Consider the following 27,627-nt stretch of genomic DNA (forward strand, 5'->3'; position numbering starts at 1 on the left):
AAGTTAATTTACTGTTTCCATTATGATTTCCACATTGAACAAATGAGCTAACAGAGATAAAAATTCTCCATTGCTCTTCAGCAGGAAGCTGTCAGCAGGGCAGAGCCCAGGAGACCTTGCCCTGGATGAGAATCTACTAGTAAGATGACATCAGAACTCTTCATGTAGGAGGGCAGGCTCTCCCTCACTTCTGGAGACACCACTTGATGGCACAGATACAAGTATCAGATGCCTCTTCCCATGGATCCTTTGCAAATTGTCCACTTGGGCCCTCGGAAGAAGAGGCCCAGGCAAATGGGTGCTTCGATGGTCTCTCCTCCTCATGACATCAAATTTCAGGATTTGGTCCTCTATATTTTGGAGAAGAAAATGGGAACCACCCGCAGAGCCTTCCTCATGGAGCTGGCACGAAGGAAAGGATTCAGGGTCGAAAATGAGCTCAGGTAGGACATCACTGATTTCACTTTGTGAATAAGCAGGGTTTTTGTGAACAGCTTTTTTGGAACCCAAGGAATCTATGTTTTCTTCCACATACAGAAGAGGTGATGCTCCCACTGGGAAAATGGGTTTGAAATCAAAGAACACATTTGAGCCAACTAATTAAGGGAAATAAGATGAGTGGGGACTGATATAATTATACTAAAACTAGTTGGCACCAAAATATAAGGTTTTGGGGGGTTTTGTTTGGTTGGTTTGTTGGTTGTTTTTCTCTGTTTGTTTTGTTTTGGGGTTTTTTGTTTTTTGTTTTGTTTTTTTTTTTTTTACCTTTCACCATTATGAGATGAGCTATCCAGGGATGATAACAGAAACTTAATTGGAAAATGTAATGCTGAAACCACTCAATTTTTCCTGACTAAATTGAACAAAATCCCACTGAGGTCAATCAAAAATTTTCAGCTACTCTGAGGCAGAAAGAATGGCTTGGTTTCTTGGCAATTAAACTAAAACCCTGGCTGTGCTGAGGTGACTAGTGTCCGTGATGGGCTAGGATGAGAGATGGTGGCTGGCTCTCCACAGGCACCCAAATGTGGCCTTGATCATGCTTTTCCGACGAACTGTCCCAGTGGGGTTCGCAGAGCGAGGAGTGCCGGTTAAAGATTCAGGGACAGCTCTGTCCAGGGCCGGTAGACATGGTGCTGAGTGATGAGGTCAAAGCCCAGACAAAAAGGCAACTGAAGCCACTCTTGGGCCACCTAGACTAGTTCACTCACAACCCCACTCACCCCAGCAATTAGCCTTGTTGTTTCTCTAAGTCCTACATTAGCTTTTCACAGAACAGCCAGGGGGCTTGCAACGGATAAAGGATGGTCAATGCAACTGGCTGGTTTTGATTGTCCAAAGAATAGATTGACCGTCACTTTGTCAGGAAAAACTGTAAGAATGTTCTGTGAAAATTAATTTTTTTATTTTAAAAACAGTCTTTGATATTTCAAAGTAAAATTGACAGGCATTTCCTGCTGAAGAAATGCCAGCTTCTACTTGCTAGAGAAACACATGTCAAAAGTCAATAATAAGATATGATGATTTTCAAAATATTCATAATTCATATGAAGAGTCAAGGTCACAGAAACATTTTATTTATTTATTTTTTTGCTAAAATGCCCTATTCAGAAATTCCCGAGTCTCCTGTGGTCTCTCCCCTCCTGCGATTTTTCTTGGTGTGCTCTCCTTTCCCCCCTCTCTGCCTCTTGTTTTCGCTTTAACCCCCCCTCTCGTTTGAGATGTTAAGCCCCAAATCTCAACATCCCTTCCGTGGAATCATAGATTTCATCTAACTGTTAAGTCTACCTTAATCTTACTGACTTACATAAAATGTTGGAATTAGGGGAAGAAAAGATGACGTAGATAAAGAGGCCCAAACCCAGAAATTAAAAAAAAAAAAAAAGGAAATTAAAAAAGAAGAAACAAAAAGCCTCAGCAAATATGGAACTGCTTTTTGTGGTAAAGAAATTTGACAAGGGCCAGGCAGGAAGGCGACAGCCAGGTGGTCAAGGTGCCACTTACATCGAAAGCTCTCGGTTGATACGTCCGCACTTCCAGCAAGGGCTGACTCGTTACAGGAGCAGCTACGAATACAGACACGGTGGCTGAGGCAGGTCCTTGGGGAGACACTGGAGGCAAGTTCCTTCTTTGGGCCACAGAGCCAGAGAGGCAGTTCCGTGCGTCCGATGCCTGCTGCCAAGGACCAAGCCCAGCTGCTCCTGCACAGCGAGTAAGTCGCTGCCATGCGTATGATGGTGGCAAAGCTCCCAGGCTGACAGCCCAGAAGACACACGAAACACAAATGTGTGTGATGGCTCAAAAAGAAACCACAGGAAGTAGAAGTCCCAGCTCTCAAACGGAATTTCTGTGCATAGATACATAGCCCTTAATTGGAAAGGGCAGTAGAAATTGTGGTAGGGGAAAATCTCTAGATGAGAAGTCTAGAGACCTCCAATTCTGGCTCCGACCCTTCCCGGCCATGTAGTGTGGGGCCAGACCCCCTCCCCGCTCCCTGACCTTAGCTTCCTGAAAAATAGTTTGTTCTGAGGTAATCACCAAATGTGATGACGGGCGTCAGTGTGCTCTGGTAAATCAGAAACAGGCATACAGATGTAAAGTGCGATTGTCTTCTTGTTAATAAGCTGGGCCCATTGACCTTTATAGCAAAACCCTAATGAGAGGATTCTGTCACCACAATATGAACTAGGTCAAATGATAAAAACAAACAGAACAAAGACAGGAAGGAAACCCATCAAAATGTTGTAAGTGGTTATTATTGTGAGGAAGGGGTTATTAGGAAGGGATTATGGTTGCTTTTATTCTCTAGGTTTTCCAATGTTTTTACAATAAGTATATATTTTAAATAAAAATGAAGAAAGTTGATATCTAAAAGAAAGGATACTTCTCAGTAGCGAAGACTATCCCTTCCTTTTCTAGTATATAAGATTCAAAGAAAGAGGAGCTAAAAATATATATATTCTCTGAAAATAGGCAGCAATCTCCATAGTTTCTAGTACATTCTTTGGCTGCCAGGAGAACTATATTTGAGGGAAAATCTGACTCCTACTTTACCTGGACCTGAATCCATAGCTTAGAAATGATGTACCTGAATCCATTGAACTATCTGGAGCTATTTCATTCCCCAGCGTATGTGCACTGTATCCTTCTATTTGGAATCAGTTTCACTTATATTATATGTTATGTTAATGTTATATTTCAGAAGACATGCTAGTCAATGTCCCATAGGAAGCTGTGTCTTAAAATAGAAATCAGGGGAGATGTCAAGTCATTTGAGCATTTTGCACATTCATGAAAAGGATACTGAATTTTATTCCACGGCCAACATTCTAAATTTTAAAGCAACTTCATAATCCTCAAATTATCTAGGTCAAGCCAGAGAAGGACGAGAATCTAGTGTTTGTCATGTTCTTATTTCATCCCTAGTTTCAGTACTTTGAGGTACTTTAAAACTCTGTCATCGACCCTCCTCTATGAACACAGTAGTGAAACCCACTATGTCTTGACCTAAACTGCTGATGTCGAAGAAGAAAGAGCTGTGGCTGGAAAGGGTCGCGCCCAGGGTGTCTCCGCCCAGCAGCTTAATACTCTCTCAGTTCCATTGTTGGAGCAGAAGAAACCCATCGGATGATACTTTTGTCCTGCTCAGCACTCCTTATTCGTCCACAAGGGTACCTTTAGAACATATTGCCTGATGAAAGCAAGATGTACCCCAACCTCGAATCCCTTCTCCCTACACCTCTCTGTATCTAAGACCCAAGACCCCCGCACACCCTCTTAGAGGACGGAATTTCCTCCCCAGTACATGGATGTAATCCATGGCATAGGGCTGGCCCCAGCTCTGCCACTTGGCTTTACTTCTAAGCTCACCCAATTACTTCTCCCCAGCTCCACAAGGGCAAAGGCATCATGGGGGCCATCTTGTCGACCTCACCCTTAGACCTTTGACATTTTTCTTATACATAGTAGCTTCAGGAAGTATTTGCTCAAAGAATGATTTATCTGGTGAATATAAAACCAGCCAAAGGAACTTGTGATTACCAAGATTAATTTTTGTAATTAAATTTTTTTCTATGATGCACCAGTATTACTTTTGTAATCAGCAAAATAGTAAAGATTTATAAATTCAAGAACATGCATTGTAAACTCTAGTCCTTCTCTGGTCCAAATTACTTCACATTCCAAAATCTGTGGACTTTAAGTTAATGTTCATAATCTCATTTAAGGTGGGACAAAAAAAAAAAAAAATCAAGGCAAGACTCTCTTTCTTAGGTATGTCAGAGCTGGAAATAGTAACCTACCTACTGGTGGTAGTTAACATGTGAGATAAAACCAAATAAAACTGGGCGCCTGGGTGGCTCAATTGGTTAAGCGACTGCCTTCAGCTTAGGTCATGATCCTGGAGTCCCGGGATCGAGTCCCACATCGGGCTACCTGCTCAGCAGGGGGTCTGCTTCTCCCTCTGACCCTCTTCCCTCTCTTGCTATCTGTCTCTCATTCTCTCTCTCTCAAATAAATAAATAAAATCTTAAAAAAAAAAACAACAAATAAAACTGCTTTGATTTTTCTATGTCGGGGATCCTGAACAGATCAGTGCTAAGGGAAATTGGTAGGAGGGTTTTTAAACAGTAAACAGCTCAGTTTAACTGTAAATTACTATTTAAAGTATTATTTACAAGATAAGTCCTACATCAGATGGGGAGAATTGGGGATGACCTCTCTGAGGAAAGAAACCCATTTTAAAGACAAAGATAAAAACAGGTGACCATCCGGGAAGGCTGGGGAAGTCAGATTGGGGGTCAGTCTGTCTCCAGGCAAAGAAGGGTGCTGCCTCTTTCTTTATGAAGAATTTTTCTAATTGTACTGTGAGGCAGGACCAACTAGGAAAAGAAAAACAGGAACAGTGAAGATACAGGCACCAGAAAAAAAAAAAAAGAACGAAAATGTATGAGTTAATTCTGTAACTCAGGGCTTTCTGGACATGTGAATGGCACATTCATGATTCTTATAATATCTTTTACCACATGCATTATTATAGACTTACTGTGCTTCCTTCAATTGTCTCTCAGATGAATTGTTAAAAATAATTTAGTCTTGTCCTAAGGAATAATATAAAAACTGTGAAATCCATAAAAACCATGGGTCTGATATGCATACTTTTAACATGTAGATATAAACAAATACATACACCTTTTTAGTGTTCAGCTATGTACCTGCTAAAATGATTTCATGTACCCACACAGAAATGAGTACCATGTTGGAAACATGGAGGTCATTGAGCCCAAAGTCCAGTGTGCGGGCAGTTCAGGAGAGAGTTTTCTCTACAGCAGCATCTCTCAAAGTATCGTTCTTGGGCTGTGGGGTGGTTTGGAAATATGGTCACTCCCAAGGAGAGGCAAGGACTATTCTCTGTTCGCTTGCATCTGGGAGGGCTTGTGACTGCTTCAACCGATAGAATGACACTAGGTGACTCTTGATGCTGGGTCATAAAGGGCCCTGAGGCTTCTGCTGCTCTCTGGATCTCACAGCCTCACATAAGTTTGAGTCCCTCCGAGAGATGCCATGTGAAGGTGCTTACGTTGATAGATGCCTCCCTGCATCCTCACCAACGTGCCAGACATGCTGAGCCATATGGCGTGTCATACCTCATTGGCACCATACCTGACAGGTGCCTGAATTCTGGACCCACAGAATTGTGAGATACAATAAAATTGTTGCTCTTTTTAAGCCACTACATTTTGGGAGAGTTGGTTATGCACCAATGAATAACTAGAACTGACTACATGACAATTACCAAGGGAGCATATTCCTGGGCTCTGTGTAAGACTTACTGAATCTGAATCTCTCTTGATAGGGCCCAAGCATCTGAATTTTAACCCAGCTTCTTGGGTGTCTCTGGTAGACACTAGAGTTTAGTTCCTTTAGAGCTATTGATTAATTCATTTATTCATTCCACCAATGGTCTATCTATTCACTGTTGCTATGAATCTGGCCATGTGCTGGGCACCAGGCATAATTATTACCTAGACGATAACTAGGCAGATGATAATATTGTTCCTGCCCTCAGGGACGCCAAGGACCAAGCCCAGCACATTTCAGTTGAGCACTAGTTGAAGAAGACCCGGAATCTTTTTCCCTGTGAGAAGCTGAGGGACGGATCCTAGTTCAGAATTGTTCTAATTGGTTCAAGCCCTCCCAAACCTAGTCCAAGACACCAGTAATTGACTCTGGCTAAGAAACCAGGTGCACTTGGGGCTCCTGGGTGCTCAGTCAGTAAAGCGTCTGCCTTCCGGTCAGGTCATGATCTCAGAGTCCCGGGATCTGAGTCCAGGGATTGAGCTCCACGTCGGGCTCTCTGCTTCTCTCTCTGACCCTCCCCCATCTTGTGCTCTCTCTCTCTCTCTCACTCTCACTCTCTCTCAAATAAATAAATAAAATCTTAAAAAAAAAGAAACTAAAAAAATCCACTGACATTTCAGGAACAGCCATCTCCATAGCACCTTGGGGTCTCTGGGAGAAGTTTGGGGCTACTGCCTGGGGCTTCTGTCCTCTCTTAGTGTAAGAAAAAAGCTGAGGACTCCAGGGCCAAGGCAGGTACCACCTCAGCCCCAGAGCCAGGTTTTGCCCTTAAAAATGACATTCATATGTATTTTTCTCCCTAAGTAGAAAGTGATGATAGATGGTTCATGACAGAAAATGGGAAAATACAGAAAAAAAAAAAACTTAAAACAAACAACATCTCACTCGGGGGTCTAACCACAGTCTAGTAGAACGTTAAGAGATTGCTTGAGTCATGCACAGCTGGGTTTGAATCCTGGCTTCACGGAGCCTCCTCAAGCCTTGGTTTTCTCATCTGAAATGGTATCGCCCACCACGTAAGACCTGTGAGGACTGAGTAAGAATATATGTGTGTGTGTGTGTGTGTGTATTTTTCTAACCGGATGGTCACATAGTGCTTTCCCATATTACTAATATTTCTAATATTGGCGTGTTCAGAGCAGAGAGAAAATTCCTCTAGCAGCAAGTAGACAAAGAGTTGCCACGGCGCTAAGAAATTGTCAGCAGAACCCACGGGAGGCAGAGCTCTCCTTAGTAGCGCTGTTGCTAAGGGCTCAGAACTGAAAGTGAGCAAATGCATAGTCAGAGACCGAGAATGGTCTGCAAAGGGCGCGTGACGAGCCCGACGCAGGAAGCACGTTGTAATCCAGATGCAGCTGCCATGGGAGCCCATCAGCCCAACTCAGGCAACGCAAGAAGACTGGGAATGTAGAGATCATTCTCTAGACGATGTTTAAGTTATTTGTGGTGAAGGACCCGTTTTCCAAAAACTTCATTACAGAGCAATGCTTTTATCAAAAAACAACATACAGGGAGCTGTTGTGATGGTGTTAAATTACAAGGAAAGTTTCTGAATGCTGACTTTTAATTTCTGTGCTTACCTTGTGGGAACCAGGGACAAGCAGTACCCAGCTCTGGGTAGCACCGTGTGGACGGCTGAAGAGGTCCTGTTTGATTTTGTGTGTGTGCTCTATTATTGTTGTTGTCATTGTCGTTTGGTTTTGTTTGCTAATTGCTTAATGAGCAGGGGTTGGAAGTTCAAATCAGAGTCTTCTTCTATAGGCTGTGTGGCCTGTTTATTTGCAAATGTGCTTCTATGAATGCTGTGAAAAATGCATGTGGTTCTCATCCAATAGTGTGAGCTCAGATATTGCCACGCTGTCCCAGGGGAAGCCCTAGTGGGGGTGGGGAATGGCAGGAGAGTGGATGGCGAGGGGCTTGAATTTGGAAGTTGAGCCCCAGAGCTCCCCCTCAGCACATCCGTCTCCCCTGAAGTTAAGACAGAACCTTAATACTAATTATACTAGCAAAATATTCTATTATAATTAAAAATAATATAATAATAAAGTTTCCCTTCAAAGGGCAGAGTCTAGATGGAATAACACTTCCTATGTAGCTCTATTAATCCTTCCATTGTCTTCTTAAAGTCTTCACATAAAGAACCTTTCAAGAAGCTTATTACAAATCACTCTTGGAATGATGAGGACCTAGAATAGGGATGCAGTGAGCTGTCTTCCCCCAACTCCTGTTAGATGTGGTTTCACCACGAAGTACTTCTGTTTTGGCCCGCTGCGCACCCTGCCATCCAGATGGCTCAGCTCTGGCCTCCAGCCCCAGCTCTCTCCCAGCGCCAGCCTCACACCCCAACTGTCAACCGAACATTCTCACTTTGGACCTCTTGCCACCCTTCAAACGCAGCATGCCTGAAACAAATTTCATTTTCACTCCCCACCCCAAAGAGACGACTTCTTAAATCCCTATTTCTACCAAAAGCACTCTGACTTTACTGTGATAGAGATGGGAAAGTAATATTTGCTCTCTGCTTCAGCTTTTATAGGTGAACTGATGCCAGAGGCCCCTCCTATGTCTCCTTTGCCTTCCTTCCCGGTGTTACAGGAGTCGGACTGCGTTAGAATCATCTCACATGTGGTCATGGCTTCATTCTACTAATTAGCTCCCCACCCTCCCCACCCATCACTCTCCCCTCCAAATCATTGTGTGGACCAGATTAGCCTTTTTAAAAGACACAGTGAGGCTATGCATGTTCCGCTCACAAAATCCTTCACTGGCTCCACCACCCCAGAAAATGAGATCCAACCTCCTCAACCAGGCTTCTAAGGCTTTCTATAACATGGTTGCTCCAGCCAACTCAGTCACATCTACAACTACCTTCCAACATAAACTCTTCACTCTGGTCCAGCCCATTCTCCTACTCTCTTCTGGCCTCTGTACCTTTTCTTCTAGGAGGGCCCAAAGTTTTGCCTTCCAGGTCCCTATTTATTCCTCCACATCCATCAAGACTAGACAAAAACCCCTCCTTCCACAAAGCCATCCTGCCTCTCTCAGCTCACGCCAGCTCTTCTCCTTCTCTGCACACCACTTGCAGATCTTGTCCATGCCTCATGTCTTGTCATAACATATTGTTAACCATCTGCTTCACATAAGGTATTAATGTCCAGGGGCATCTGGGTGGCTCCATCAGTTAAGTGTCTGCCTTCGGTTCAGGTCATGATCCCAGGGTCCTGGGGTCGAGTCCTACATTAGGCTCCCTGCTTAGCGGGGAGCCTACTTTTCCCCCTCCCTCTGCCTGCTGCTCTGCCTACTTGTGCTCTCTGTGGGTGTGTGTCAAATAAATAAATAAAATCTTCAAAAAAAAGATACTAATGTCCAGAAACTTCCCTTTTCTTCTTTGGTACCCTATTTCCTAGCTCTACAACCACCACCTCCTACCACCACCACCACCACAAGGAACCTAGGGCTGTGAATGTAACAGGGAACCAAAACATACCCAGTGAATCCAACAATTAATCAAAAAAAGGAGAAGGAGAAAAAGGAAGTCAAGGAAGAGAAGTGGGAAAGAGAAAAGAATTCTATTTTTCTCTTGGGTGCCTAGATATGCATCTTACTATCTCCCAGATTCATAAATTATTTGAATGGAAAGAGCCTTAAAAAACATCGGTTCCAGTGATATGGTGCTGACCGTGAAGACTTATTGAAAACCAGAAATAACATACTTGACCCAGAAAGAGACCATCAAAAAGTATCAACACCATTTACTAGCTGTGTGACCTTCAGAGTGTCACATAAACTCTGTTGTTCAGTTTCCCCATTTTTGAAGTGTGAATAACATAACACTTCCTTGAGGAGCTTTGGGATTATTAAGTGGGAGGATGGATGTAAGGTCCCTGGATAATGCTGAAACACGGTATGTGCTCAGTGGTTACTGGGGGAAAGCTTCTCACCTACCCTCCATCACTAGACTGTGCCTTGAAAAACGTGAAGAGCAACATTTCCTCAAAGCTTGTCACCATCTGTTAATGGGTTGTGAGACCAGTTTAATGGGATGTTACAAGCATATCTACATATATCTCTTTCTAGTTTAGGTCATGATATAAAATGTATTTTTCGCTGAGGATTGGAGACAGACAGTTGGAAGGGCACTGGCCTGAAGCCCTCTACAAATAAAAATAAAATGGCACACAGTGCTTGCTACTTTAAGAACAATTTCGTCTTCCATCTTCTCTGGACTTTGGTTTTCCATTGACCACAGTCTATCTTGTTAATGTTTTCTTACATCTGACATGTAACATAGACCACTGTGGTTACACTAATTAAAGCAGAATTCCCTTCCATGGAGGCCTAAATTCTCTGTGCCTATGGTCAGGTCCAGTATGCATTTTTCTTCATCAGACAACATGTTCTGAACACCTCGAGGAGAGAGGAGCACTTCTCATTTGAAATGCCCTTCAGCTGGTAACGCTGTCTTGCATTCTGCAGTGATTCCATCACCCACATTGTGGCAGAAAACAACTCTGGCTCAGAGGTCCTGGAGTGGCTGCAGGTGCAGAATATGAAAGCCAGCTCACAGCTAGAACTCCTCGACATCTCCTGGCTGATAGAATCAATGGGAGCAGGAAGACCAGTGGAGATGATAGGGAAACACCAGCTTGTAAGTGTTATGGTTGTGATTTTCTTCGCCCTTCACTTGATAATTAGGAACATGGGCTGTAGAATCAACAAACCTGGGTTAGGCCCCAGGTTTTCTGCTTACCCCCCGTGCGAGCTTGGGCAAGTCACTCAGCTTTTCTGAGCTTCTGTTTCCTCCTTTGCAAAATAGGATAGCAATAGGACCTACCTGACAAGATGGTTATGAGAACTAGAGCGACATAATGCAAAGCACTTACCACAGAGCCTGATCTATAGCACCTAATAAATGGTAGCTCGTTTTATGAGCAAGACCATACACAAATATTTCAAAATGTGGAATGTTGATGTTCTGGTAGCCGGAAAAGTCAAGGGTTCCTATGTTTTTTTTCTCACTATGATCATTCACAAAGAAAAAATAAGGAAAGTTGGACTCTTAATTCCAAGTCCTTCACCATTAATGCTAGAACCGTCAGGAAGGTTCAGACCATGACTATGTAAGTTCATGGAAAAGGAAAATGGTACTTAATTGATTGTTCTTTTTCATGTTTATTTTTCCTGACACAAAAATATTACATGTTAACTGTAGCAAATTTGAATATTAGAGATGCATATAACATAAACTTTGACTCTCCTATAATTTTACCCTCTCTCCAGAGACAATTGCCATTAAACTGCTGCCAATTTTTTCTTCATATCTATTATTATTGTTATCGATTGTTATTAAAAATGGATGCTTATGCATTTGTTTAGGTGAGAAGAGACTATTCAGCTAGCCCCAACCCAGAGCTCCAGAAGACTCCACCACTTGCTATAAAAAAGATCTCTCAATACGCATGTCAGAGAAGAACCACTTTGAACAACTGTAACCACATCTTCACAGTAAGGGGCGTTACAACAACACCCAGAGCACATGAAGGGCTTGCAGCTTCTTTCCACAGATCTACAAATCCACTTATGAAATATTCTGAAAAATCTAGGAACGTTTTCCCCACACTCACTCATCCCACCCCCCTCACCTGATCTCTGGTTCTTCTGTCAAGAATGGATCTACTTCTGTCATAGAAATAGACAAATACATTTGGAAAAATATGTATATTCTTTAGAGATGGTAAATTACTATTTATTGAGAGTTGACACTTTTGGGCACAACAGTTGTCAAAGGCAAGTATTCGGAAAAACTGAATACTGTACTTAGCCCAAAACATAGTAAGAGCAAGTTACAAAGAAACAACAATAATGCATCAATAGCCATTCCTGGGTAACCAAACGACTGAGAGACAGCAGATCTGGATTCTCACCTGTCTGATCTTAACCAGCTTGGGCAAGTCAGTTCCTCTCTCTGAGCCTCAAATATATCCGTTCAACTCTAAGTTAGCTAGATTGTGTCTAAAGCCCAGCCAGCCCTGAAGTTTGGCAATTGTGTTTTAAATGACCTTAACAAGCCCACAGCTGCTCGTCCTCCAGCCTAGAGAAAGTAGTCAGGTGGTTAAAACATGCGGTTAGTATACCAAATACAAATTCTCATTTCCAGACTTCCAGCCCCACATGTACAAGGAAGACCAGGAAACTGCAGGACTGGGCACGGGAGCATGATGCCACACAGCTGCAGCTACTGAAATGCACATGTGCCCTACCTTAAACAACCTGCCTTGGGTCTGTGTCACTATGATCACACCCATTCATTCATTCAGTAAGCTGAATGAGCTTACTGAGCTTACGTACAAGCTAAGAGATGAAAGCGCCAGGTGATCAAAGCAGAATCCTGGCCACAGGCTGGTGGAGAAGTGTGCAAGGAAAGAGGGCAGGGTCTTACTGAGTAATGACTAGTAGATGCAATGAGAGATCAGGCTTTGGTTAATCATTCCCAAATACCTAATGGGAGCAAACTCAAAGTTTCCTTACGAAGCGTCTGTGACCTGTCTTTTCAATTCAACTCCTCTCATAACAAGGGAGGGGTGCAAAGATATGGGAGACCCAATCTCACCCTTCAGGAGGTATTTCAAAACTTAAGAAGAGGAAGAGGCATTTGCAGGTGACTGCTAGCTAGCTTAGGGTCTGGGAACAGACCGTGGTTAGCTTACCTGGTTTCATTCTTTAGGATGCCTTTGAGGTACTGGCTGAACACTATGAGTTTAGAGAAAATGAAGTCTTCTCCCTGGCATTTATGAGAGCAGCTTCTGTACTTAAATCCCTGCCCTTCACAATCATCAGTATGAAGGACATAGAAGGAATTCCCTGCCTGGGGGACAAAGTGAAGTGTGTCATAGAGGTAAGGGTAAAATGTGATTTGTCCTACTTCCTAATATGTAGGGAGGAGGGGGGAAGTAAAAGCAATTAATAGATTTTCCTGTCAACTATGTAGATGTGGAATGGATGGATAGACAGACAGACAGATAGATGGACGGATAGAGAGAGAGAGAGAGAGAGAGAGAGAGATAGATAGATAGATAGATAGATAGAATCCATACCCCAGTTTTCTCACAGCTGGGGCTACATGGGGCAAAGCCAGTAGGAACAGAACTCTCTCATATTATCATTAATCACAGTAAAAGACTCAAGTGTCCTAAAAGCTCGACAGCAGGGGATGGTCCAACTTCAAATACAGGCTCTGTGAAGGACCTCAGTTCCTCTCAGGAGACATTGCCCTCCAGAATGGTGGTAGGAGTGACTATGCAGTGAACCTGATTCTGCATCTCTCCCTGTGTGTTCCAACAAGAGAGCAGGGATGGGGGATTATTTATGTAATAATAATGTTTAAGGATTCCCCAGCAAAGCGAGTTGGTCATCCGAGAGTAAGTTTCAGTAAAGTTAGGTGCAAGGTAAAGTATTCAAGGAAAATACTCTCAACTCTACTTAGAGCTAGACATCATAAGAGCTTGAACTTGGATTGGTTTTTCAATGGGTCCAAAATTAACCTGCTCAGACGAGAAGTCCTTTTGTCTCAGCTAGTGCATAGCCATCGAAAAGAAAATTATCACAAATATTTAGGCATATTATTGTCAGTGAATCTTTTGGCTTGGTGTTCTGTGGAGTTCTGGCCTCATCTCCAAATACCTGATCATTCTGTGCCTTCATCCCTGAGGACTATAAATGAGCTGGGATTTCTAAGATTACAGGAAATGTCTGGTTTTGTCCAGATCAGCTAGGGAAACAGCCTGCAGGCAACAGGTGAACATTTCCTGAACAATCAAGCTACTACATCTGGGAATTTGAGAGCCCCAGACTCTCTGGTTGTTCACCATCACTAGTGTAAAATATTTTTCAACCGTCCATGCAGGAAATTATTGAAGATGGAGAAAGTTCTGAAGTTAAAGCTGTGTTAAATGATGAACGATATCAATCCTTCAAAGTAAGTAATTTTACATGTATTTATTGAAAATGGTTTTCCAGGTAATCCTATTATTTATTCTAAGTGGTCAAATCAGCTTGGTATACCATAAAAAAATGCCACAGGCTGGGTGGATTAAACAACAATTATTTATTTTCTTAGACTTCTGGAGCCTGGAAGCCTGAGACCAGGGTGCCAGCATGATCGGGTTCGGGTTAGGGCTCTCTTCCTGGGTTGCAGATGGCCACCTTCTCAACGTGCCCTCACATGACACACACACACACAGAGGAAGTCCCATGGTGCCTCTTCTTATTAAGGCACTAATCCCCTCATGAGGGCCCCACCGTCATGACCTCACCCAAACCTAATCACCTCCCTAAGGCCTCATCTCCAAATACCACCACCATGGCAGTTAGGGCTTCAATATATGGATGGAGGGGGGCACAATCAGTCCAAACTGTGGTTTAGAAAGCAGATGCCAAGGGGCGCCTGGGTGGCTCAGTCGTTAAGCGTCTGCCTTCGGCTCAGGTCATGATCCCAGGGTCCTGGGATCGAGCCCCGCATCAGGCTCCCTGCTCCGTGGAAAGCCTGCTTCTCCCTCTCCCACTCCTCCTGCTTGTGTTCCCTCTCTTGCTGTGTCTCTCTCTGTCAAATAAATAAATAAAATCTTTAAAAAAAAAAAAAGAAAGCAGATGCCAAAATAAATATGAGAGCATGAGCTTATTGCTATGCTATGATGAGGTACAAATTATCTTCTAGCATCTGTCACTCGTGGATACAAATATCATGGGGACACTAGGACCATGGGACAAAACAAACCTGCTCTTAAAGAGCAAACCTGTGTTGGAGGCTCCCCACTGCATCCTGCTCTACCTTAAAGCAGGGCTTGTTAACCTCCCGATGTTTCCCACCCTGGAGTTGCAGGTGGCAGGGATTTCTGCCCAGTCTTTTGGTTCCGGAGTGATGCCCAAAAGGTGCTTGTGGGCAGGAGCCGAGGCTTGGAGTATGGACAGCCTGGATCTGAGTTTGGGCTCTGCCGCTTATCAGCTGGGCGATGGTCAGGAACTCACACAATCTACATGAGCATCCCTCTTAAGATACGCAGAGCATGAGCGCATGTAAGGGACCCTGGGCCAAGAGGAGTGCCCGACAGGGGAAGCTGCTGTCACACGTGGACGGCACAGGCAGTTGGCCGTCGGAGTACACAGAAGCCTCGGCAGGTGCCAGGCACCGCCTCCTCACTTCCGTTCCGTTCTGTAACACCCTATGTCAGGAGAGGACCCTCCCGAAACCAAAAGCTCTGTCCAAAGTTACTATCACCCTCCTGCTTGTCATATTCAGAAATTTCCTTACGCGTTTTCCTAATCCCTTGAACTTGAAAAGTGTCGCTTCATTGTCATAATGATCATTTTAGAAACTAAAGGCATGCCTTTCCCTCTGTTTCAGCTCTTTACTTCTGTGTTTGGAGTGGGATTGAAGACATCTGAGAAATGGTTCAGGATGGGTTTCAGAACTCTGAGTAAAATAAAGTCGGACAAAACCCTGAAATTCACGCCAATGCAGAAAGCAGGTAAATTGTCTCTCCTACCCATCTCCTGCTGTAGCCAGGGGCCGGCCAGGTGGTGGTAGAGCTGAGGCAGCTGAAATTCAACTCCAGCCTTGGCAAGCTGGGTCACTTTTTTGTTCTCTGTTTTTGTACTGTGGTTAAAAGCACAAGCTTTTGGAATCAGACAGCCCTGAATCCAAATCCTGGCTCCAACACTCGGTGGCTGTATGATCTTGAGCAAGCTTGTTCAAGTCTTTGAGTCTAAGCTATGTCGTCTATAAAAGGGAGGTAGCATTGCTAGTTAATGGGGGGTAAATCAGATCATGCAGGCAAGTCCTCAGCCTGTGCCTGGCAGAGAGCAAAGACGCTCTGCAAGGGGGCCGCTATCATTCCTGCATCCAGGTGTCACACCGGGTTGTGCTGTTGATCTGATTCTCACTGAAATGGCTCTAGACGTTTGGTCCTGGCTGTCTCCCATGGGGGAGAGGCGTGGGGGAGGAGTCAAGGGCAGAAAATGGACATGAAGATTGAGGAGTAAAAAATATTTGAACAAACTGGAGTCATTGCTGGCACAAATGTGGATTTGCTTTAGAAACTGCAAGACACCAGGAAATAGAAGGGAAAGTGTGCAAATCTAGACAAAGGGTTGATCTACCTGCTCAGGACCCAGCAGCCTGAGAAGAGAAGACCATGGTGAGACAGCTGAAGCCTGGCAGGACCTCTGAAGGTGGTGACGTGGGTGCTTCCATTTATGGAGGGCTCTGGTACATTTTTTTAAATGAAGAAATGCAAATAAAGGGTCAAAGAATTGTACGTGTTTTAAACATTTACTTTTAACATGCAACAGAAATATAATAAAATTGCAGTCTGAAAGAGCAAGCCACATCCAGCAGTGGTGACTATAGTCATCCTGTTGTACACGACATCCCTGGTACCTATTTCTCTTGGAACTGGAAGTTGGTACTTTTTTGATCACCTTCCTCCAATTCCTCCTCCACCCACCCTCGCCTCTGAAAGCCATAAATCTGATTTCTCTTCTATGAGTTTTTGGTTTTAGATTTCACACATAAGTGAGATCATAGAGTATTTGTCTTTCTCTTGACTTATTTCACTTAACATTATGCTCTCAAGGTGCATCCATGTTGTTGCAAATGACAGGATTTCCTCATTTTAGTGGCTGAATAATATTCATACACACACACACACACACACCCCACAACTTCTTTATTCATCCACTGATAGACATTTAGGTTGTTTCCATGTCTTGGCTATTATGAATAATGCTGCTATGAACATGGCTGTGCGTGAATCCCTTTGATGTATTCCCAGAAGCAGGATTGCTGGATCACATAGTCGTTCTATTTTTAGTTTTTGGAGGAAGCCCCCTCCATGGGTCTGTGGGAATAACCACGTCATTATCACAACGGTGTCTGAGCTTCCATCTACCACTTTCCAACTCTGCATCTTCCCATCCTAAATCTTTACGCATTATCTTTCAAGAATTATCTGGCACAACTTATTGGTCGAGAAGGCTGGTTCTTCAATAAGAAAACAAGAACAGCTTGCTTTCCAGAGGGATGTGAAATATAGTCTCTTTCTTAGTCAGGCAATTGTAAGTCTCTTTCTTACGAGTCAGAAAGCAAGGAGTCATCGTTACCATGAAAAACTCACAACCAAGAGCATAGAGAATACACTCGTCTCTGGGGAAACAGTTTGGTGATACCTGTGGTCATGTTTGCTCTTTTGGGGGGCAGAATTCCCTCCCGCAGAATCCCCTCCCGCAGACACATTTCACGTGTCACTCTCTCCATTGACCTGTTCACTGGCACCTCTATAGGATTCCTCTATTATGAAGACCTCGTCAGCTGTGTGACCAGGGCAGAAGCAGAGGCAGTTGGCGTGCTGGTTAAAGAGGCCGTCTGGGCATTTCTGCCTGATGCCTTCATCACCATGACAGGAGGATTCCGGAGGTAGATAATGAAAGTTGCTTTTGCCTCTCCTATTCTAACACCTTCCGTGGCTCCCCATATTCAGAAGTTCAGCCTTCTGAGCATGGCACAAAGGCCTTTGGTGATCTGGTACCAGCCTGTCTCTGTGGCCGTGTCTCCTGTACCTCACGTTTCCACCCCAACAATCCCAAATGGCTTGTCTTTGCTCACACGAAGATGTTTCGTGCCTCTGTGACTCGCTCAGTCAGACCCTTCTGCTTGGACTGGCTTTCCTCAAATTGCCACCTGGCTGACTTCTCCTCTTCTTTTAAGACTCAATTCAGATACCACCTCCTCCTCCAGGCTCAGCCAGGCAGCGCTTCTCAGTACTACCTGCCAAGTAATTTGTTTGCATGCATCCTTTCCCTGACGAAGTTTGTAGACGTTAGTGCTCTGTGAGAATCAGGTGCCTGGCACAGAACAGGTGCTCAAGAAATACTGGCCGAGTCAATGAGCAGAATGAACGAAACTTCACAGAGATGTGTGCCATTGTTGGATGTTGAGGCGTCCTTTCCAGAAAGAGATTCCTTCCCTCCCAGCCCTCCACCCCTCCAGCTGTCCCTGTAGCCCGCTTACCTGCTCGCTGTTGGCCATCCTGGCAAGCCAAGTGTGAAGTGAGGAGGCAAACGGGAGAGGAAGATCAAATCTCAGAGAATGCCCTCAGTCAGTCTCATAATTCCGAGAGCCCTCGCTTTTATCACGTGCATATAGTTCTTGGTTTGCTTGTCGCCATGCTTGTCTCTGTATGGACGTGTGGGGGTGAGTGCGCACGTGGGAGCACAGAAGAGATCATTTCCTTTCTTATTTTTTACCCCACATATACAATCACATATGTACTATGTGTGATTTTTTTCTGTCATAAAGTTATTCTGCAAGGAGTAGAGTTGTACAACCAAGGATATTAAAATATATATATATATATATATATATGTATGTATGTATGTATCATGAGCATTTTGTGTTGCAAACCTGAAGCATAATGTATAGGAACAAAGGTGACTTTTAAAAATTGGGAGCTAGGGCGCCTGGGTGGCTCAGTTGGTTAAGCGACTGCCTTCAGCTCAGGTCATGATCCCGGAGTCCCGGGATCGAGTCCCGCATCGGGCTCCCTGCTCAGCAGGGAATCTGCTTCTCCCTCTGACCCTCCCCCACTCATGTGCTCTCTCTCTCTCTCTCTCATTCTCGCTCTCTCAAATAAATAAATAAATCTTTAAAAAAATTGGGAGCTAAAAATCTAATTCATTTCCATTTTATGCTTTTTTTTTTTGATTAGAGGTAAGAAGATGGGGCATGATGTGGATTTTTTAATTACCAGCCCCGGGACAGGAGATGAAGAAGAGGAACAACTTTTACAGAAAGTGATAAACTTATGGGAAAGGAAGGTAAGAAGAAGACTCAAAAGTAGATATGTGGACACTCAAGCATTCCCTTAATACCGCAGAATTTTGCACACTATTTACCTCTTAATTGTGTAATGGCCATCTGATTGATTGTCAGTGATTCACAACAGCTTACACAATGCCACATGACACGCAATGAGACTTACCCGCCTGGGGCCCTAGAGTCCATGTTTTGAACATCTGTCTTGCTTATACATACTCGTCCCATTTCCAAAGGGCCGAGGGCGGTGTGTCTCTGTGTCGAACATTCAGGAGCATTACAGCCCTCAAACAAACGGAGAGCATGCGCTGTGCAGACCTGGGAGGTGTGAGATGAGCCCAGCAGGCCGAGGGGTGGGGCAGCACCGCTGGGACTGGGATAGAATCAGCCAGGAGGCACACGGGTGCCTGGAACTCTCCACTGCTTTGTGCTGAGATGGGAAGAAGGAAACTCAGGAGGACAAGCTGAGCTCAGAAGCCCCCACCCACTGAGGAGATGAGACTTGCCCTAGGCTCCCTACTGCCCAGCAGAGGAGGTGAAGGATGAGTAGCAGCCAGAGCTGCCTGCAGGGCCCTGACTCGTGCCCCACTCCGGTGACAGCCCCACTTCCCAAAGAGACCGGAGGGCTCCACCCCAGGGACCTACAGGCCTGGCAGGCTGCTGAGCTGGTGTCTTTCTGGCCCAGCTTCCTCCTTCCTGAGTGATCTGGCCCCTGCTGGGTGTGGGCCATGCTCCTTGATATGGCAGAGAGAGAGAGACCTCAGATAAAGTGAAAAAAAGAGCCAGAAACGCAGCACCCCAGTGTCAGGAGCACCAGAAGGGAGGACCCAACATAGGGACCAAATTCACCTGTGAGGCCATCCCCAGCCCCCTCTGTCCCTCTCAAGAGAGTGGACCCAGGGCAGCCAGGGACTCTGAGAGTAAACTTCATGGGCCGAACCAGGGGAAGGCAGGATGAGGAAGGGTCAGCCCCACCTACACGGGCCCCTCTGCTCTGCTCCAGCAGGAAAGGTGAGCATCTCTCATGGATGGAAAGCACAATTCATGGACCTGCTCACCAAGGCCCGAGTGGGGACTGCAAGGTGGGGGGTCCCTGTGAGGACCTAGTCATTCTCAGTTTTTAGGCACCATGCTCCCCATGCCCTGAGACTGTCCCGGACTAAGATGGGGATAGTAGGGTGGGGACATGGTGACAAGGAGCCTTCTTTCCTTTCATCTGTCCTCCGTTTGAGGCAGTCATAGCTCTGCCCTCCACGCAGAGACAGGCAGGCACGGGTGGAGGCCAGCATGAAGCCTGTGGGTCTTATTTGGGACCTTAAAAGCACGACCCTGCCGTTTACTGGCTGTATGACCTGGGACGCTTTGCTTAATCTTTCCTCATCTATGAAACAGGAATAGCAAGGCTCTTTCATTTCATTAATGGGGAGGATTAACCGAGAATTAGATAAAGCTCTTGACACAGTGCCTGGTAACAGCAAAAGCCTACCGAACACTGGCCGTTAGTGTGATCACCCCTGCACGATTATCCCTCGAGGAAGGAACAGGGAAAAGCCTCCCTCTCCCTCCTTGTCAGGACTCCCTTAGTTTCCAGGAGGAAGAAAAGAACATGCTGGTAGGAAACGTAGTCACCCTGTGGCTATTGATGGGCAGTCAGAGCCCGAAACTTCAAAGGAATGTTCAGAGAAGGAAAGAAGTTACCCAAGGGGAAATGGGGAACAACAAGGAAAGAAACAGAAGAACATAGAGATGCCCCCAAACAGCCCAGGCTAGAGAGCAGGAAGCAACATCAGGGGCTGTGTGGTTTGTGTGTGTGTGTTTGACAGCCGTGCCCTGTGGCCGTGGACGGAAGTGCCCGAATATGCAGACAGCAGCATTTGATTCTGGGCACGCATTCCCAAACACCTTGCAAGATTCGGAGCAAACCCCTCCCAAGGATGGCCCATCGTCTAGGACCAGCCAATGTGGCGGAAGTGCAAACAGTTGCAATTATTAGGAAGCCAGCTTTGCAGATTTTCAGGGAGGGGGGGTGTTATTGCAAATTTAACTTCAAAGAAAGACTTGTTAATATTTTAATAGCTCACTTTTCAACTGTACATAATTCAAATTTACAAGAAAAGCTGCCATACTGTACTCATTTTTTGTAAGTTTCATTACAAAACTGTGTTTTCCTGAGCTAGTGATTAGACGGCTCCCACGGCAGCATTTGCCTCCTCCCCCGGAGGGTCTCCTGGACTTCAGGGCTTCCCTCCCAGCCCCCTTCAAATGCTCTGTTCTCCCTAATAGCTTTCCTGGGGGAGCCACTGAAGGGCTGGAGTTCCCTCTTTTGAGGTCAGGAAAAGGATCCCCTCAAAGTTTGGCTGAATTGAAACAATGTCTCTTGGAGGGCTGCAGAAGAAACCGAAGCATTCCTTAGAACAAAATAAACCAGTGGTGCTCAAAGTGTGGTCCCTGGACCAGCAGCATCAGCATCACCTGAGAACTTGTTAGAGATGCAGAGTCTCACCGTCCCTCCCTCTGCTGAATCACTGTGGGGACAGGGCCCTACAAACTCTGCATGACACACTTTCCAGATGCTTCTGGTGATAAAACTCGAGAACATCTGACCTAAGGAATGCATGACAACAAATTGCATACCCTAATAGCTATGACTGAATTCTTTTGAGGTTATTTGCTTCTTTAGTTGATACTCGGATTCAGCATTGCTTACTGCCTCTCTGCCCCACGTCTGCCCTGTGCTGTGAGGAGTTCCCATAGAGCAGACAAATTGGGCGATCGCTGGGCACATCTTAGAATCACTTATCTTTCTGACTCGGCTACAGTAGGTGAGGTAACCATCACTAACGCTATCCCACTCTCCAAGGCGGACAGAGTGACTGCCTTTGTCCTCAAAGGGGTAAGGCAAGTTTCTGAGCACCGACTTGTAATCCAGAAGTAAGGAGAGGGATTCTCTGGCAGCTTTGGCCTCTCTAATCATTAAATTCCTCTGTGGCCGAGAGAGGAAAATACACCCACTTGCTGGCTTCCTCTCCCAGGGTGGCCATGGGGACTCACACAGCAGGGGCAAAACCCGGCCATGTTCTGCTCAAATCCGTGAAGCTTCTGTTGAGAGCATTCGTTAAGAGCCCGGTATAAAACGGCAGACCCTGCCCAATGGGGACTCTTCCTGATGTCTTTCTGTTTGTTTTCAGGGATTACTTTTATACTGTGACTTTGTGGAGTCGACATTTGAAAAGTTAAAGTTGCCTAGCAGGAATGTGGATGCTTTAGATCATTTTCAAAAATGCTTTCTGATTTTAAAATTGCACCATCAGAGAGTGGACAGTGGCACGTACAGCCAGGAGGAAGGAAAGACCTGGAAAGCCATCCGCGTGGACCTGGTCATGTGCCCCTATGAGCGCCGCGCCTTTGCCCTGCTGGGCTGGACCGGCTCACGGGTAGGTGCTACATGGAGCCAGAAGATGTGGGCTGGGTCTACCGGGGGCCAGGAGAGAGACGGCAGCAGCCGAGGCAGGGTGACAGGGAGGAATGCCCAGAAACTTCCAGATTGGGCATTCTACCTGCACGTGGTCAGGTGAGACAGTGGGGCCCAGGGTTGGCAGCAGCTCACCTGGGAGCAGGTTAGACACGTAAGTCCCCCCATACCTCCACCTCAACCCCCCACCCAACATCCTGAATCAGAAACTCTGGGGATGGCCCCCAGCAATCTAGATATTGGCTGACATTTTTTGTTCCTGAAAACTAGAAAAATTGATGGAACAATATATCATAAATGCAGCTTGTTTGACCAACCTGAATCTTTGGGAACGTAGTGTCTGTTGAGAAAGGGGAGAGTTCCAAAAAGAAGTCCAAGGTTATACAAGGTCAGGCCAGTTAGGAATCACTGGCAGAAATGGTTCCTCTTGTCCATTTTCTTTGAAGACAGGTGTGTTTCCAGCACATTCTAGTCTCTTCTCTCAGAGTTCTTGGAAATTATTGCTATTGGTTCTGCAGGTGCTGATAGAACACTAAGCTTTCCGCTGGGCCACTTTAAATGATTTAACCTCTTTGAGCCCCAACTGTGCCATCTCTGTTGTGGGTAACAGTGGTGCCCACCTTCTAATGTCACCATTTGGGTTCAATGAGAGGCTGTGTGGGTTTAAATGTGGCACGTGCTCAGCATATGGTAGCCACTTGTGTTATTATCTTTATGCCCTACTTATGCAGCCACTGAATATGGTATATTTTGTCTCCAGGTCGATACCTGTTGGTGGGTGACCAGAATTAGTTCTGGTCTAAAATTCTGTAGGTGAGAAATTCAATTTCACCTTTTTACCCAAAGATTTCAGGGCCTGGGAATTATTCTCAACACAATTCATCTATTAATCTCACCTCAATTTGGGGCCTACAAATGTGAATGGTGCCTTTGAGAGTTTGGCAGTGCACAACTTGCACAACTGTATGTAGCAGCCCTGGACCAATCTCTGAAGTCTGTTGTGACCAATGTTACAGCCAGCCCGATACCATCACCTCTACTCAATGTTCAGCTTTCTTCATCTGAAACATAAGACATTGTCCTTGCCCTGCCTGTTTCACAGGGTCATTATGAGAAACTAAAGAGGTTTTAAAGCAGAAGGCAGAACTGTCTCAGGTAAAGTGCCTGAGCTTTGGGTTTCAGGAGTCTAGGTCCTTAGCTCTATCAGTGGTTGTGTGGCCTTGGGTAAATGACTTAAGCTCTCTGGGCATCCCTTCTTCATCTGAAAAATGGGCTAATAACAGCCCCACCCTCACAGGATTGTAATGAGCATTAAATGAGACAATACCCTTGTCTCAGCACAATTCTGAGTCCAACTGTGTACTTAAAACTGTTCCCTTCAAGGTACTTAAAGAGTCTTTTAGACTCTTGTAGAAGTTGTTAAATATTAACGGCAATAGAGCAGATCAGAAAATTAATATAAAGCAAGAAATCAGCCCAGTGCCTGGCATAAAGTGAGCTCTCCACAAATACTGAGAAGGGTATCATTGCCTGGCTCATAGCCGTGGCCTTCCTGACTGGTCTTTCTGCTTCTGCCCTCACCCAGTACAGCTGAGTGATCCTGTTATAAATCAGATCAGGTCCCTCCCCTGCTCAAAACCTCGCAGAGACTCCCCATTTAACTCCGAGTAAACGTGGAAAGTCCTACGACCCTGCATGATCCTCTCACCCCCTTATGCCTCTGAATTCCTTGCCTACTGCTCTCCCTAAATGGGCCTGGCTCGTTTCACGCTAAGGCTGTGTTCTAGCTATTCGTCTGCTGGAGTGCTCTCCCCGCAGAGTCTACTTGGCTAACTCCTTCACCTACTTCAATTCCTTGCTCAAATCCCTACCTTCTCAGTGAGGCCTGCCCTGTGCACAGCACTTACCTTTCAACATATCCTATACTTTATTTATTCCATTATTGTGTCTTTTCTGTGTCCCCTGCTCAAATCCAAGCTCCACCAGGGTAGACATGTTATGCTCCAAGCACATAGAACATACCTGGCACATAGCTGATGCTCAGTAAATATGTGTTTAGTAAATATCATTATTCCCCCCAAAAAGACATCATTATCATTTCTTGCAGTCTCTGGGGAAATGTTCTGAGGTTTTAGCAGAGGTGTCCAGGAATGTATCTGTCACCACACATAACAGTCTCTCGCTAACCCCATTATCCTCATCCTCCCCAGCCTTTCCCAACACAGTGTGAGCAGCATTGCTCTAAATCTGGGGGGCTGGGGGGAGCGTGGAGAGGGGCATGAAGAGAGTGTCCCAGGGCTGGGAGGAAGCGCAGCGCTGAGCACCCTCCTATTTTCACAGACGAGCAGCCTCTGCACCCAGAATCTGCTTCACCCTGATTTGTCCACAATCCTGCCTCCTCCTCTGGCACATTATAAAGGACTTTTGTTTGGAAAGTCTGTTTTCTTACACACGGGGTGGTGGTGGGGAAGGTCCCAGCCTCGACCAGCTTTCCTAAAGTAGGAGACGGATCCTCCCACTAGGGGGCGCCATTATCCCATGCTTTCCTCCTACTCTCACATGGGAGGATGAACGTTTCTAGATCTGTGCTTCTCTCAGGAAAATCAACCTGAACGGCAACTGTCCTCTATCTTAGGCTTCAGCTTTCGCTCCCTGCAGCCTCAGAGCCCACCCTTGACCATAGGACATGCTAGTCTGGGACAGGTGGCTCAAACCATCAGTTTTACACAATCTCATCTGAGAGACTGTTAGAGCCAGAGGGGACCTTACGTACTTCCTTCATCCTCCTGTTCGACCAGTCAAGATTCAGAGAAGCTGGGTGACCTGCCAAAAGAAGCACAGCCAAATAGGGACAAAATCCAGGCTGGAATTTGGGTCTCCTGACTCTTCATCCTCTCTTACAATAGTGATATTCCAAAAAACAAAACAAAACAAAAAACACCTACTATATTTATCCAGCATTTACTTGGGGCCAGGTATTATCCTGGACACGATCCTCACAACATTTGTTTATTCATTCAACAAACACTTGCTGTACATCTTCTATGTGCCAGGCACTATAAGAGAAGAGAATATGGTCATGAACAAGTCAGGCTCCTATTTTCAGGGAGCTTCCATTCTAGTGTGCAGGTGCAAGCACAGAGCTCTGTCATCACGGAGCTTTGCCCTCGGGGAGAAAATTGCTTTGAGAATATTTAGAGAGATTTCACTGTAGAGATTTAGATATCTCTAAACATATAATACTGAAGACATTCTAGGCTTGATAGTGATTTATTTTAATTATATCTCGTCCAGCAGTTTGAGAGAGACCTCCGACGCTATGCCACACATGAGCGGAAGATGGTGCTGGACAACCATGCATTATATGACAAGACCAAGGTAGTGTTGTCTACCCAAGATGGGATTCTTTAATCCTCATCCCAATGGTTGGCTCCCCGAGCACTTTTTCTGAACTGATTTTAGTGTCCAGGTTCAGTTTCCTCTGCCCTGAGTGTCCTGTTCCCACCGATCAGAGTTGAGGGCAGCTAGAAGGATCCTGATGGGAGCATGGTCCCCACCTGGCCCAGAATGTACCTCAAGGGCTTTGGGCTCAAAGATGATGAGCTTGTTGGGCCCTCAGAACCAGTCCAGCAGTGAACATTCATTGAGTCTGGTATATCTTTGGTATTTTTAGTGAATAATTCCAAAGGAAACCAAGGATTCCCCCAAGTCATAAATACCACTAAAGTACCCCTTAAATGCAATGAGCAGTAGCATTTTAAGTGACCACATAGGTCATTAATGAGAGTGTTACTGCAAGAGAGAGAGCAACAGAGCTGCCCTGAGATTTAGATGAGCAGTCAGCTAAGCTTACCCACCAGCTATATAACTCACTTGGTTAGCCTTACACTGGTCATGATCCAAATTCATGCCTCATCAAAATGATAAATTACTGTATGAATTATGAAGAGTTAAATATTCATCTGTTAAATCTACATGCTAAGGTCTACTGTTCTTACAGTGGTCAAGGACACTAAACTAAGCTCTGAGGGGAATAAGACACAAAATAACTAGAAGCAATGATCTTTACGCTCTAGGAGCTTACAGTCTAAATGAGCTGTATTTAGTTAGAGCTATCTCAATTACAAGTCAGAAACCCAATCCAAGATGGCATAGCAAAAAAGGGGTGCTTGGCTTATATACTGCAGCATCTGGGGGTAATACTGACTTCAGGTGTGGCTGCATCCAGCTGCTAATGCAGGTTTCCCTCAGTGTTGGTTTCATTCTCAGGCATGAGTTTCCCATGATTCCCATCCTTCCAGCTTGACAGAGAAGAACCTCTTTCCTAATAGGAAATATCAAGAGTCCTAGCTGATATTCATTGGCCAGGCCTGGGCCGTGTGCCCATCCCTGAACCCTTTACCGTGGCTCTGATTGGTCAGGGTTGGATCATGTGGCCCTCCTTGGAGATGGAATTAACCCCACACCTGATCCTCATGGACGGAGAGGAAGGAAGGGTGGTTTTCCAAAGAAAAATCAAGGTTCTGCTGTCAGATGAGAGGACTGTAGATTGGCAGGGAAACCTCAGATGTCAAGCATGTGAGTGGAGGCAGACTCACATAACACAATTTAGGAATGCTTACAAATGAACACATTCTAAATAGTTTAACATAATGGAGTACATCTTATATGCCCCACACTGTGCTAAAGGCAAGAAGGGATGGCGGAGAAGTGGTGCTTGATCTAAAAGAGATCATGGGGTGGGAGCCTGGTGGGGGTTGGGGTGGGGCAGGTGAGGAAGGCTAGAAGGAGAACCCAACATATACACGTAACCTATAATTGCCTCTCCTTGTTACCTGGAGCAGCAATGCATCATTCTGGCTGCACGTGGTAATTACCCAGAGCCTTTAAATAGATTGGTGATAGGACCTCTCCTGAGATTCTCATTTCACTGGATTGGGGTGTAGCTCAATGTTTTTTTTAGAAGTCCCTTCAGGTGGTTCTAATGCACAACTGTGGTTAAGAACTACAGACCCATTGGAAAAATACCAAATGCCCGTAGCTAAATATGTAAGGTTGTCATAATTTTACCTTAATCTGTGAAATACCAAATTTTTGGGTGGGAAAATGTAAAAATTACAGAAGTCAGTTAAGATTAAAAAAAGCAGTTAAGATGACTTTTTATACTCAGAAGCAGGGAATTATGTTTTTGTAATAATTCATTCTGCCAAGACAATTTATAAGTAAAACTTCCACTATGTCAGCATCGAGATGTTTAAAAATATCTGAACGCACATATTTCTTTTTATACTTTCAGAAAATATTCCTCAAAGCAGAAAGTGAAGAAGAAATTTTTGCACATCTGGGATTGGATTACATTGAACCATGGGAAAGAAATGCCTAGAAAAAGTTGTCAACTTTTTTTCAGCTTTTTTTTCAGGTTAAATAA

General features: G+C 45.0%; 1 protein-coding gene across 2 annotated transcripts; it reads left to right on the forward strand.

Moving 5' to 3' along the window:
• Positions 1 to 240: 240 nt before the first annotated feature.
• DNTT (DNA nucleotidylexotransferase) lies at positions 241 to 27,582 on the forward strand. 2 transcript variants are annotated; one of them, XM_035020561.1, is made up of 11 exons: positions 241 to 443; positions 10,336 to 10,513; positions 11,236 to 11,364; positions 12,584 to 12,754; positions 13,763 to 13,834; positions 15,260 to 15,383; positions 17,197 to 17,329; positions 18,621 to 18,729; positions 21,916 to 22,161; positions 25,494 to 25,577; positions 27,496 to 27,582. In XM_035020561.1, the coding sequence occupies exons 1-11, from the start codon at positions 241 to 243 to the stop codon at positions 27,580 to 27,582; spliced, it is 1,536 nt and encodes a 511-aa protein (XP_034876452.1). The 2 variants fall into 2 exon arrangements, with proteins under 2 accessions (XP_034876452.1, XP_034876461.1); XM_035020570.1 differs by having other exon boundaries at positions 25,497 to 25,577.
• The last annotated feature ends 45 nt before the right edge of the window (positions 27,583 to 27,627 follow it).

Source organism: Mirounga leonina, unplaced genomic scaffold (genome assembly GCF_011800145.1).
Source record: "Mirounga leonina isolate KUSES-001 unplaced genomic scaffold, KU_Mleo_1.0 Mir_114, whole genome shotgun sequence".
NCBI classification, from domain to species: Eukaryota; Metazoa; Chordata; class Mammalia; order Carnivora; family Phocidae; genus Mirounga; species Mirounga leonina.

What these genes read in the sequence shown, in the direction of transcription:
- DNTT (XM_035020561.1), top strand. Translation starts at nt 241, where the DNA reads ATGGATCCTTTGCAAATTGTCCACTTGGGCCCTCGGAAGAAGAGGCCC. An exon ending in AAGTGAAGTGTGTCATAGAG is followed by an intron (nt 12,755 to 13,762) that starts GTAAGGGTAAAA and finishes CCGTCCATGCAG; the next exon opens with GAAATTATTGAAGATGGAGA. An exon ending in ATGACAGGAGGATTCCGGAG is followed by an intron (nt 17,330 to 18,620) that starts GTAGATAATGAA and finishes TTTTTTGATTAG; the next exon opens with AGGTAAGAAGATGGGGCATG.